This window comes from Onthophagus taurus, chromosome 6 (genome assembly GCF_036711975.1).
Source record: "Onthophagus taurus isolate NC chromosome 6, IU_Otau_3.0, whole genome shotgun sequence".
In the NCBI taxonomy this organism is placed as follows: domain Eukaryota; kingdom Metazoa; phylum Arthropoda; class Insecta; order Coleoptera; family Scarabaeidae; genus Onthophagus; species Onthophagus taurus.
Genome location: NC_091971.1, coordinates 20,871,769 through 20,885,439, shown reverse-complemented (window position 1 = coordinate 20,885,439; position 13,671 = coordinate 20,871,769). Strand labels below are relative to the sequence as shown.

General features: G+C 31.8%; 1 protein-coding gene across 3 annotated transcripts in view; it reads left to right on the top strand.

Moving 5' to 3' along the window:
* The window catches only part of LOC111426445 (pseudouridylate synthase RPUSD2-like), a 235,226-nt gene extending 225,951 nt beyond the window's left edge, over positions 1 to 9,275 (top strand). For 2 of the 3 annotated variants that reach the window (XM_071197031.1, XM_023060975.2), the window contains exons 6-8: positions 2,431 to 2,651; positions 2,714 to 2,904; positions 2,960 to 3,213. In XM_071197031.1, the coding sequence (XP_071053132.1) occupies positions 2,431 to 2,651; positions 2,714 to 2,904; positions 2,960 to 3,198 (651 nt within the window). In that variant the 3' untranslated portion in view covers positions 3,199 to 3,213. Of the gene's footprint in view, positions 1 to 2,430; positions 2,652 to 2,713; positions 2,905 to 2,959; positions 3,214 to 3,240; positions 3,549 to 9,039 lie in introns of those variants that run through there. The other variant, XM_071197032.1, reaches the window with a different exon arrangement.
* Positions 9,276 to 13,671: the final 4,396 nt, after the last annotated feature.

Sequence of the window (13,671 nt, the reverse complement as noted above, 5' to 3'; positions counted from 1 at the left end):
CTTAGTATCCAGATGGTCTAACTTTTAATTTTAGAAGTTTTGGAAAATAAGGGTGGTAAGTGGACTTTTTGTATTTTTTGCATAGGCGGAAATTGCTGTTAAAAAATGATAAACTACTAGCCACTGTTAAAGACCATTCTAATGATGTATTTATTCATAATCTCAAAAATTGTAGTAAGCAATTGAAAACATAGACCAAAAACGATATAAAAATGTTAAGAAATACTGTTTTAATCTAAGTATCAAAATCTCGATCTTAATTCTCTGAATATCAAAATGTTTAACTAAATCGTCATCTAACTAATTTTAGTCTAGCTAAGGCAGATGCCAAATTCACGTTTTATTGGGCTATAGACAACAACTATCGTCTACTTCTTCTTTTATTAAGAGAAAGTCTTGTTTTTTCTATTATAAATTACTAACCCTCTGGAAAAGCGGATGTCAAACTTTCATGCCATCTCTTGGGTGGTCTGCCAGAAAGTCTCTTCGATATGGGCTTTTCTTCTTTTGTCCACTTCGCTTATCGTCCTCCATTCTATCAACATGGTCACTCCAGTATCTTTGTACTGAAGTAGTGAATTTAATAGCATCCTAGATATATAGATCCACTCCCAAATAAATGCAATTCATATTTATTCATATTCATTGGTTTATTATATACTGCCATCTTATATCTAGTTAGATCCTTCGTTGTTGCCAATGATTCTGTATTGCTTACAGCAGACGTTGCTGATATTTATATAGCTGTCATGGTAGATAGTTTTCATTTTCTGTCAAATTTTCTTTCTGTTTTAATTGATATATTGTCCATTCTGTTACCTCGTTCAACCTCTTTAACACTTCATATGATTTTGTCCAGACTCTTTCTCTCCCTGACTACTTTCAGTGCAGGTATATCTCTTGTGCGTTCATTATTTGCTCTAATTCGTGTTGGTTTCGTTCAGTTATTCTATAATTATACTATAGTTAGGGCTAATATCGTGGTCTTGTAGAATAGTGAGTACATCAGGAAATCTCACCCTATGAAAAGCCTTTTTAATTTCGATAGTTGCATGCTTATTCGGTAGAGTTATAGTCAAGGTCGTTTTTGTTTGCCTTCTTAAAGAGTCCTCGAGAGATAATTTTTTGAAGCAGCATATCTCTCCCTTAAACCCTACTTTAACTAATTTCTTCTTGAGTAACGGAGCTTCTTTGTCATCAGTATGAATGATATAAAAACTCTATTAAATGCTGCTAATTACAACGAAATTTAGAATATTCATAAAATCAAAACAATATGGACGTGATTTTAGAATTTTTAAAGCTTTGGAAAGTAAGGGTAGGAAGTGCACTTTTATAGTAATATGTGGTTCCAACACTAATTGTCAAAAATTCAAGGGATCAAACTACAAGTTGTCTTCGGGTGTCAAAATTTCGAATAGAAAAAATAAAACAATTAACTAGTCTTATATTTAAAGTTTTGATCTTTCAAATTCTATAATTCGTATAAGACGTCTCTTACGGTCTATATTATGCGATCAATAACTTTATCAAGACCAACAATAACTTCCTAACATCGTCTTAGTTTAATTATAATTTTAGTTAATAGTTTAATTATAACGAAGATGTAGAATATTAATGTTAACTTTCTGCAAAACTTTAACTCAACTTGTTATTTTATATCATAATATTTTTTCTGTGTCTAAAAGATTTTTACGTAAGATTTTATTTGGTAGAATACATCTGAAACACCCTACGTATCATAAATAAATAAGATGTAAAAATATCTAATGAGTTTCTAAAACCCATTTAATATGGATCAAAAGAATTTTTAAAATATTATGTGTGTTATATAACGATAATTCAAAAAGTATTTTTACATCTTTGTATAATCTGCTTTACGTTACATTTACGACTTATTTTTTCCATCTAAATAAGAAATAAATTCTTAAATAAAAATAAAAGGTAAATTTTCCTTAAAAATTCTATTCTCTCTTATAAAATTTATGTTCCGAACTTAATTCCTTCGAAAATATGGCTCCAAGAAGTAGCTCAACCCAACCGAACCTAACGTAGAATTCCCTTCTTGCCACACACACATACACACACACTAATTCTTCAGGCTCAAGTCCAGTTTTCTGCTCGGTAAAGTTTTATCACGAGCTTCCAACAGGTTAGTGGGGCGAACTGTGGTTCCGGTGCCATCGAATTTGCATTTAGATCCACTATTATTTCGCCTACGTCCACGAGAAAGATTAATTTTTCCCTACAGTCAACTTAATCTACACATTTTACACCCATCCCTTATGTTGATTCTTTGCATGAATCGTATTCACCATCCGCAAAAAAATTTGTTTTTAAATCTTTTCTATCGCTCTTTTCTTTTGCTTTATCTTCCGAAATAATTTCAAGTTAAAACAAAGTAAATAAAACGAAATTTTAAATATTTAGGTTCATCCTTGTGGAAGATATAGACATAATACGGTAGTCTTCATTTTGGCTAAAGAATATAATTTGAAGAATTTAAGAACTATCCACAGGTTAGATAGGTTAACAAGTGGGTTGTTATTATTTGGAAGATCACCGAAAAAGGCACGACAAATGGAACATCAAATAAGAAATAGATTGGTACAGAAGGAATATGTTTGTCGTGTTGAAGGAGAATTTCCAGAGTAAGTACCTTTTAAATTCGAATTCGATTTAAATAGATTGAAATAAATTTCTTTGTACACAGTGAAATAATCGAATGTAAAGAACCAATTGAAGTTGTCAGTTATAAAATCGGTGTTTGTAAAGTATCACCAAAAGGAAAAGATTGTGTAACGATTTTCCAAAAATTAGGATACAATGGGAGATCTAGTATTGTTTTATGTAAACCAAAAACAGGTAGAATGCATCAAATCAGGGTCCATTTACAATATTTAGGTAAACTAAAAAAATTATTAGTTCGAAGCAATTATTAATTCAATTTTTATCTTAGGTTATCCAGTTGTTAACGATCCTTTGTATAATCACGAAGTTTTTGGTCCAATGAAGGGTAAAGGTGGCGATTTAGGTGGAAAAACCGACGAACAACTCGTCAGGGATTTAATTCATATTCATAACGCTGAAAATTGGCTCGGAATGGATGGAGATAGTGAATTATCAATGTTTAATCCGAGAAAAGGAGATTTAGATGATTCATTAGTTGGTGCTTTAGTACCAAAAGGTGATTTATAATTTTTTTTTTTTAATTTTTAATTTAAAAATGTTATTTTTTAAATCGTGTGTTAGGTGATGATGATGCAGATCCCGTTTCAAGAGAACCATCTCCATGTGAAGACCGATGTGAAACAAGTTCATCACTTTCGTGTACATCACCACACCCTCTTTTGGTGTCTCCATTAACCAATTCAAGTAGAAATGATGCAAAAGTTACGGTTGCGACGCAAACTGGACATGAAGCACCGGATCATTCTTTTAATCCGGATAAAATGACGGTGGATAAACACTGTTATGAGTGTAAAGTAAGATATAGAGATCCAAAACCACAAGATTTAGTGATGTATTTACACGCTTGGAAATATAAGGTATGATTTTAATTTAAATTAATTTAAAAAAATAACACTGATCGACAAAAATGAACTTTTAATTTGTCACATGAACTTTTTTGGCATTTTTTTACTTTATTTTTACTCCCTCAGATGGAAAACAGGTAGAAAAATTTGCACCCACATTTCTTTTGTGACAGGAACTTGGCCGAGACTTTATTTGCAATTAAATTTAAAAAAATGTAAAACTGAATGTTAAGATTTTCTTTTCTTCTCTTGCAAACGTCCAACAAAAATCTGTCAACATACGATATGGCTTACTACATATTATATGGCTTGGTATTGTTTTCCATGCTGGAAATATCATGATGGAACTTTCTCCATATTCCTGATTAACATTTTTAATAGTCTTCAAATCAAATTTCTTCAACGAAACACAACTTTTCTTGCAGTATATTATTTTTATATATTATTGCAACAATTCCCTGATTTGAGGTTCGACGAAAATTCCTTCCTTTAGTTTTACGTCACTTCAAATTCGATGTCCGAATAGGCTCGGAAACCATAAGAGTTAAAAGTACTATGGTCTTGTGAAAATATCATAAAACCTGCAAGTGCAATTATGTTGGTTATAATAATAATAATCGTTTATTGTGCCATAAGCTTCTCCTTTTATACTCGTCAAAAATACATTAATAATTAAAAATCAAAAGGAGGTAGATTACATCATATGATTGGTGTAGCGTGCTGTGGCAGCAGCTCCATTTAAAAACATAAAATTGTAATTCATTTGTTATTATTTTTATATTTGCCACACAATTGTTTTTGAAGCAAAACAGAACAGACGCAAAATAAAAAGTCTGTCAAAAAGTTACTTTTATAATTGTATTATTATGTTGGCTAATACTTCATAGCCACAATTGGTAAGGGTTATAAACCCACTACCACTACTATTACCAACGCTTATTACACATTTATACGAACACGCAGCGTTTCCCTATATTACAACATTACTCTGCAAAAACTCGTCAACAGAGTAGAACGCCTTTACAATTAGATACGACCTGAGGTTAGACGTTAAACTAGCCAGCGTCAAGTCAAGAACGCCAGCTGGCAGCCTGTTATATAAGCCCTGACCCATGTAATTCAATCCCCGCTGCCCTCTAGTCAATTTGCGATCTGAACATGTATATTATCTCTTTTACGAGCATTGTAGTCATGAAGATCCCCATGAGTAGGCATCTGACCAATACGTTTATGTGCATATATGACTGAAGAACGTAAAGTGAAGACAAGGTCAGAATCTGAAACTTAATAAACAAAGATCTACAATCTTCAGCATAATCAAGATTACTCAGCACACGCACCGCCCTACGCTGAAGTCTAAAAGCATATTGACTTGCAGGGCTGTTTCCCCAAGCCAAAATAGCATAATTAATATAGGAGTGAATAAAGGCATAGTATGCAGCTTTAAGGACTCATCCATCCACAATCTTAGATATCCTACGCAAAAGGTAAACACCACTACAAATCTTACTCCCAATAGGACATACATCGTGGATAGCAAGCGAGTGGCAATAGACACACCCACTCACATTACAAGCAACAATATTCTGTAAAACCCAGCTACAATCCTAGAAGTAAAGCAATGACTGTTAAGCCGCCACATAGTTTAAATGAAAATTGTGTTCTTAAAGAAATATATCTTAGATAAAACGCATTACATGTGGTCAACTTGGGGTTTGTAGCCACAACTGAACTTGTTTATTTATTTTTTTTTTAAGAGTTTATTGTATACAGTAATTGTTTACAATTCTTTACATTATTCAAATATTACTTTCACTCTCTACCCTCTTCCTCCATTTCCACGCCCTCGGCTCCTCGGCCCAATCATCCCCTCACCCATCCCTTTGTCTTGTCACCTCCATCACCATTCTCATCCATCGTTTCCCCTCTCCCCCCTCTCCTAAGATCTGCCTTCGGTCCATCTCCTCCTCCCTCAACTCCCTGCACCCATTCAGCATGTGTTCTAACGTTTCCCATTCCTCCCTGCACAGCTTACACCACCTCTCCTCATCGGCCATCCAGTATTTGTTGGCTCTCTCCTCGTTTCCACAACGGAACCTAGCCACCAACTTTTTCCCTTCCTCATCTCTTTCCAATAACAAGTATCTAGGCAGCCCCTCCGTAATTATGTCCCTGTATCTTTCGTTATACCTTCCCTCTTTTATTTGTGTCCTTCTTTCCTGTCTCTGCACAGCAACTGAACTTGTTTATAATAGGCCTGTTTTGAGTTCAAGAGTTCTGTAGTTCTGAACAGTTCTGAATCTTTCTGCGTATACATATTGCATATTAAATGTATGCGCAGAAAGGTTCAGAACTCCAGAACTCTTGAACCAAAACAGGCCTAATACGGTGCGTCCGATGGACGCCGGTAAATAAGCGACTATACGTGAGCGTCAATAATAATACAAAAAATCAATATGGAAATTTTAACACAATGTTCATGTTTTCTTCAAAACAATGTCTTTCTTGATAACTAATTCACGAACAAAGTGAAAACGGCTGTCTATGTGTTTACTTCGTTTATGAAAAACTGTATTTTTACACAGACTGGTCGCCCTTTGATTACCACAATATACGATGTTAGAGGATCATACAAATATTTCGAAACCTGTGTGTGATAACAAACGTTTCATATAAACTATTTCTGAGAAAGATGTATTTTTCCAGTGGCATCGTCTTGATGAACGTTAATTCCCAAGATATTGTTAATTGGCCCTAGGCTGAATAATTCTGTTTTTCATTTTCTAGGGACTCGATCTTCTTTGACATTAAAATCAGATCATCAACGTAATTAATCATGATTACTCGATCATCTTTTTCACCAAATACGTAAACACATGGATCTGCCAGAGTACGAACACCTACGTTTCCTATACTTCACGCATCTAGACTCTTGTACCACTCAGCGTATTGTATTCTTTTCTCATAGCGGTCAGTTATCATTTCCTCTTACCACGTGTGATGCTGATTGGGGATCTAAGTTTTCATTTCTTTTCGTGTTGTAAATTTTTGCTGGGCGACTTCGTTTACCTGTTCATATGATCTTTCGACGGTCAGGTCCTCTTCTTTTGGGCTCTTCTCTGGTTGACTAATCCTTGTTTTTATCTTATCTAATTTCACTCTCTTCTTCTTCAAAATAGTCTACCAGGATATAATTGTCACCTTTTGGTTGGAATTTGCCTCTATTTCAACATTTGTTGAGAGCGTTTACTTTACTACCAATATTTCTCAATAAACCAATAAGCTTTTGCTGTGTCTAAGCTTCGAATGGAGTATCAATATCAAGACACTTCGTTGCGATTCAGTTTCATAGGTATGCTGCCGTATTAATTGCTTTGGTCTTTAATGATTCCGGGAGATTTGCTTGCAGCAAAACACATCGAACCATCTCAGTCATCGTGCGATTCGCGCGTTCAGCGACTAAATTTGTTTGACAGGTACTCTCTTCTGTTATCTATTCGAAGATTCTTTATTCGTACAGTACAGCTTTTAAACTGGTTTTTGATGAGTCTATAAACAAACGTAAATCGTGTGGTTCAAATTTAATATCTATCAAGTTCACGACCGAAGTTGTGCAGATTGCAATAAACTAAATTTTCTTCTTCTGAAAAATCTAAATCCTAATAGTCCAGACAAGTATACAAAAGAGGTCCAAGAATAGATCCTTGTGGTACACCCGACGATAAACTCAACGCACCCGAGATACTGTCACCAACAATAACTGATTGTCGACGATTTATTAAATAACTCTGTAGCAATTCAACGGCCACGTCATTCAGACCAACAAATTGCAGAAGGTTGATTGTATCAAATGCTTTGAAAAATGTACAAGACACAAAACTGTGGCATTTCCCTTGTCTATTTCAGACACCACATAATCTATAATGGAAATTAATGCGGTGGTACAGCTGAAGCCAGGTCTAAATCCAGACTGCATTTCTGGCAAGATATTGTTTTTGTCTATAAAATCACGCAGCTAAAAAGCTAGAATTTTTTTATTTACCTTCGATAGTATGTACAGGAAGGATGCTTATGGGCCTTAAATGCATAAAATCAATAGGGTTCTTAATTTTTGGTAATGGTCTAACCAGAGCAATCTTCCACGCATCATTCTCACTTATACAAAAATTTACAATATGAGTCAAATATAAAAGAATATGAGGACATGATAACTTAATTAAACCATTCCATCTATATCCGTAGAATTACTTTTTATTGAAGATATTCTTTTCATAATATCAATGTCATTAACTGGAGTAAGAGAAAAAGTTGCATTAATCAACTTATTATTGCTATAAAACTCATAAAGCTCATTATCCACTGATGTATTTTGCGTTATGGAGTTTACAAAAAAATGGTTTATATATGGTACATAGTTTTACCTCTACTAAATTATATTTGTATAAGAAGAACAGTAAATTACCAAGTGATGATAAGACAATCTATGAAATTATCCTCTCAGTCAGAATCTCGTATTCGAGAATCGTGCTTTCATGGGTTGCTTTCCAGAGCATATCTCCATTCATCCTTGTTCCCAGCCATCTTGATGTGCGTGCCATACTTTGTCCCGTGATGTTTGTGATAAGGTACTATGCCCTCTAAGATAAGTCTTTTGAGACTGTTTGTTCGCAACATGTGGCCAATAAATTTTGCAATGTTTTCAACCACCACGACTAAGTTGTGGTAGTCTGCGCCAGCAAAATGTCTCCGCAAATGTCTCGACTTTATTTTCGTTGTTTTAAAGAACACTGATCCGTAAAGAAAGATAGAGTAGACCAACCTCCTTACGAGCCTTATTTTCGTTTTCAAAGAAATTGCATGATTTTTCCATATGTTTGTTAGTCTAGTCTTGGGTTCCTTCGCTGAAGCCTTATTCGTTACTTTTTGACTTTTTTTTGATTACTTTTTTGACAATTTTAAGTCAACAACCAGATCGTTGAGATCAGCTTTTGAGTTAGTAAATGAGGTTCTTTACTATTAGGTTCCAACTACATGAGTGGTTGTGTTGCAGAACGTACATTTACATATTTCCCAGTATGTTTCAATGTCATATTTATCTCATTTATATTAGTCAAAAGTAGCAATCAGATACGTGGTCTAAAACCATATATCGCGTTACTTTTGCCCAACCTGTAAGATTCTTTACGCATGTCGTACAGCATATATCAAGTACCCAATCCTTATCTTGATGAGCCACAGAGAAGCCAAAATAATCACGATAACATGGTTTCATGTGTTTAGTAAAATTTCGTCGCAAAAACTGTTAGGATGATTGACGCCCTTCGCATATTGAGAAACTAATATGAATTAGCTTATGTATGCTAAACTCTAACTTATCACAACAAATTTGTGGGTGACAGAAAAAAAAATAATTTGTGTTTTGTAATGTGTGGAAAAAACTTTGTCGATCAGTGTAATTTTTAAATAATTTATAAATAATTACTAGTTTTTTTGTTTACTAAAGGGACCTGGTTGGGAATATGAAACTGAATTACCTGATTGGGCGAGAGTTGACTGGATTGATCCTGAATCATCCGAGTGATCTTTCTTTATGGATATAATACACCAAGATGTAAAAATGTTTCAGTTGTTTTAGAGTTGTTTTTTTTTATACTCGTGTATATTTTTTGAATCTTTGGTTTTAATTTTAAGTTTTAAAAAAATGAATTGACAACCAACAACAATAAAGTCAGAGTAATTAAAAAGATAAAAGCAACAAAAAAAAAGATACTCTAGATACACCTAGAAAAAAAAATAATAATATTTTTATATTGTATCAAAAAAAAAAGAAGAAATAATTAAAAAGAAAATTAATAAAGTTAAAGAAAAGAAAGTTATTTCAAGTGCCATGTTACCCAAGAAAATAAAAGTATATTAAAAAAAAAATTAATAAAATAAAAAACAGGAAAAGTCATCGTAAAGAAAAAGATAAACTTGTTTTTAAGTTATATTGAAATATACTATTCGTGCCTTGACATAATAAAGTGTTGTGAACAAAAAGAACAACAAAAAAAAAGGTTTTATAATATTGAACAAAAAAATAAAATGGAAGAAACGTAACTGTGAAAATATCCGATTTTTAACCATATCAACCAAGTAGTCAAAGAGATCTTTGCTGATAATTTATTATCTAAAATGAAAAGAAAAAGTATAAAATTGATAAACTTTAAAAATAAGAATAAACAATTATTAGCTAATTATTTGTTCAAAAGCACTGACTGGGATTGTTAAATTTAAAAATATATAACAGGAATTTTTTATCTAGTATAATAATTTCACAAGTTTACATTATTTTTGAATATGAGTAGTCAATGAGTGTTTTTAAAGTCACATTTTTGTGTTTATTTTTCACAGGCATATACATCATTTTGTTGATGTTGGATAGTTTTCATTATGTTATGTACAAGTGGAAACAAACACCCATAAACTTTGTTAATCAATTTGTTGATTAACAAACATGATGAGCCAACAAATCGCTCAAATTTACCTTTATAAAAGCTATCCTTTAGAACTTTCAGTCTGTTTTACGATGTCATTACAGATTTTTTTTAATAATTCAAATTTTCTGACTTTAAGAATTGATATCTAGGAATTGTTTTTGAAGTTATATATATCACTTTAATATCAAAAAATATCAAACATAATATAACATCTATGCATAAATCCTTTAAGTTCATTGATGTGAGTTTCAATATATTAATAATTCCTAGTTTGTTGTTTATGAGACAATTCCAAAATTTGATGTTAGCCTTTCTGTATTCACAAATCTTGAGGTCCACTGTTAATCTTTAATGTGCTGTATATACATAATCTTTCTCCATTTACTTATTTTTGCCTATCCAACTTACTGTCCTAATACTAATATGTCGCCTAAAGAAGAATTATCTAATTCTTACCATAGACAGAAACAATATATTATGTGCAAAAGCAATATATTTTGTGTGAAAACAGAATATGATATTCAAAGGCAACGTATTATGGTGACAGCGAAAATGTTTTGGATAAATACAAAATGTTATGCTCTCAAATAGAATATAGTATTCATAAATACTATTGTGAACAGCAAAGAATTATTTGCATTACATTAAGAGCAGAAGTCATATTATAGAATAGAACATCACGCACAGAAAAGTATCATAACCACATATATTATGTATACAATATGTTGCATTAAAACATAGTATCTGAAATACAAGTAAAATATCAAAGGCAGATCAAAATATTATGTTCATCATAGAAGACAGAAAATTATCAGACGTAAAGCATAATAATATAGGGAAAAATAAAATATTACATGAAAAAACTTGCTAAGTTTGATTTAAAAAATGTTTCCTTAATTACATAAACAACTGATCTACTAATTTTTAAATTTATTTCAACTTTGTGATGTTCCATCTTTTAGAGCTTGTCAATTAAATCGCTTTGACACCTATCATTCATTTCATTAAGCATCATTGGCTTTACCCATATTTACATATTTATATTTACTTTTGCAAAATTCATGAATTTAAAAATACGCCAAATATTTTGGACATTTCGAACTATCTTTAAACCCAAACATACATTTCTATATCCAGTTGTTTTTGAGATAAAAACTAAAAGTGACTAATACTGATTCTTGAAAAAACTTCGAGATTGTTAAATAAGAATAGTTCTGAGAGTAACACTTAAATATAAATATGATTTTGCATGATTAAAGCACACACAGCCATTGATGTACTTGAGAAAAACAAAACTACCATAATGGATATCCTGTACACTCATCAAAACGTTGTGATCCAAATTTAAAACAATAATTAAGAATAATATATTAATATACTAACCTAGTAAAAAACAATAATCTTCCTCATTTAGATATGGTTTCATAAGGTTTGATTCCTAAGATAAAACATCCGCTCTGCAAAAAGAATAGAGAAAACAACGTCTTAACTTAAGTTATTAACTCCAACTGTCGGATTTATTATGCTAATAATTTATAACAAATCCTTCTCCCCTAACCACAGCCAAGTATCGTCTGAATATCCCGATCATAATCTAAAATTATATCGTTAATAAATTAATGCCCCAAATAAAAGGCGTATTACATTGAGGCGAAAAAGACTTTGAATAAGTTGACATATTTTGAAATAACTCTTCTAAAAACAATTCAAACAATTTATGTGTTTGGGTAATTGAATTCAACCGTCAATTTTACGCTAATACTCTGGTTGAGTAAAATTTCTTGACACAATTAGTAATAAAACATCTTTATCACTACGTCTTTATTATGCAGATTATTATGTAGATGATTATGCAAATTTCAAGCGTTATAAAGTTTGTTGTAAAAATTTGACAACTTTTTTACATAAATTAGACCTGCGATCTCAGCAAAGTATTTAGTATAAAAAATATTGTACACCAAATATTTTTAAATAAAATAAATAAGAAATAGCAAAGAAAGAATTTCACAAAACTTCGATTTCTATAACAATCGCACATTTTTATTTGAATTAACATCTTTGTAATGGAAATATCTTGATTGAGATTTTTTTTTGGCAACATACTCTTTTAATTTGGATCAAAAAGGTTATAAAATTTTGTTTAAAATTACTTTCGCGTTCTATTAATAAATTCTCTTGAGAACAAGTGAACAATTAAGGTAAGAGAGAATGTATTTTGATAAAGAAAAAAATACTGATCATGCTGATCATGTCGTTAAAATACTTCTAAGTTGTTGCTCTAATTGGATAAATTGGACAGTTAAAATACCTTTTAAGTTCAAAATTTTAAATTTATAGAAAATACAAACCTAATAATAATGAGTACATTTGCCAAGAAAGATTTTCTGATCATTACATTTAAACACTATATGTATGTTTTCTGATGACACGCCTGCATCTGCTTTGCTTCTCTCTCTTGAGTAATAACCCATTGATAGAATCGATCATAACGCAATTCAGCATTATGTTTTAAGAAATTTTATTCAGTTTTATTCTGAACAAGCAGAATATTTTATTCGTTGTATTTGCGTTATGTTTATCTGCCAGGCATTATTTATATCTGTATCCACACAGCCTACAATATAAAGTTATATTCTTCTCCTATTATAATATTTCACCACACATGGTTGCTCCACTTAACTTTTTGTTTGTTGGGAATACTGTTTAACATAGTTTAAAAGATTAACTCCAAATACATTCTCTGGTTATTTCTAATTTCATTTAATTTAATTCCTTTATGATCTTAGAATAAGTGAAAGCACTACCTAGAATGCGAGTTACTCTAACAGTTCTGGTTCTCAGGTTTTGTAATAGAACAACAGAAAAGAAATTATCAAAGAACAAATGAGAAAATGAGTTCCTTTTATTTTGATCTTAGAACATGGGCATATTCCTCGAACTAATTTATATAGCTTCGTGGATTAATAAACATAACTTGCACATACATAACACATAGATATAACAGTCTCCTTTTCTTAACTTAGTTTTTCTCTGGTTTAATCGAATTTGTCAAAATAATGGTATGAACAGGCATTCAAAGGCTGTCAAATTTGAACAAAAAGAAGGCTTAACACAACAAAGCAAATTAGGATATCGTTATGTGATTGAGAGCAAGAAAGCAATAATTGAATTGTTCTTGATAATGTTAAAAACCTTAAATATTTATTATTTCGGACGATTGTCAAACATGTCACTTTCTGCTTCTAGACAAACAGTTGCCCGATTTATCATGGATAACGCACTCTGTGCAACATGTTTCTATCAAATACGCGAATCTGAATCAGTGGATTCAAATCCGGAGAGGTATAAGACCATAACATAGGTCCATCTTTTCCAATTCATGGTTTGAGGAAATTTTCATTTAGGAAACTTTTAACTTTTAGTCCATAATGATTCGGTGCTCCATCATGTAAGAGCCTTAAAAAGAAAACACTAAAAAATTGAAGATACAAAGATCTCACAAAGGTGTGACCTTTCGCTGTGACCTTCAGAGAATGTTTTCAATCAAATGTGGATCGTTATCATTACAACTATGATCGTTCATCATCTGGGACTTGAAATTTTTGGCACCTAAATGGACACAAATAATTCCTTTTTAATAATTTTACCCTATTGGA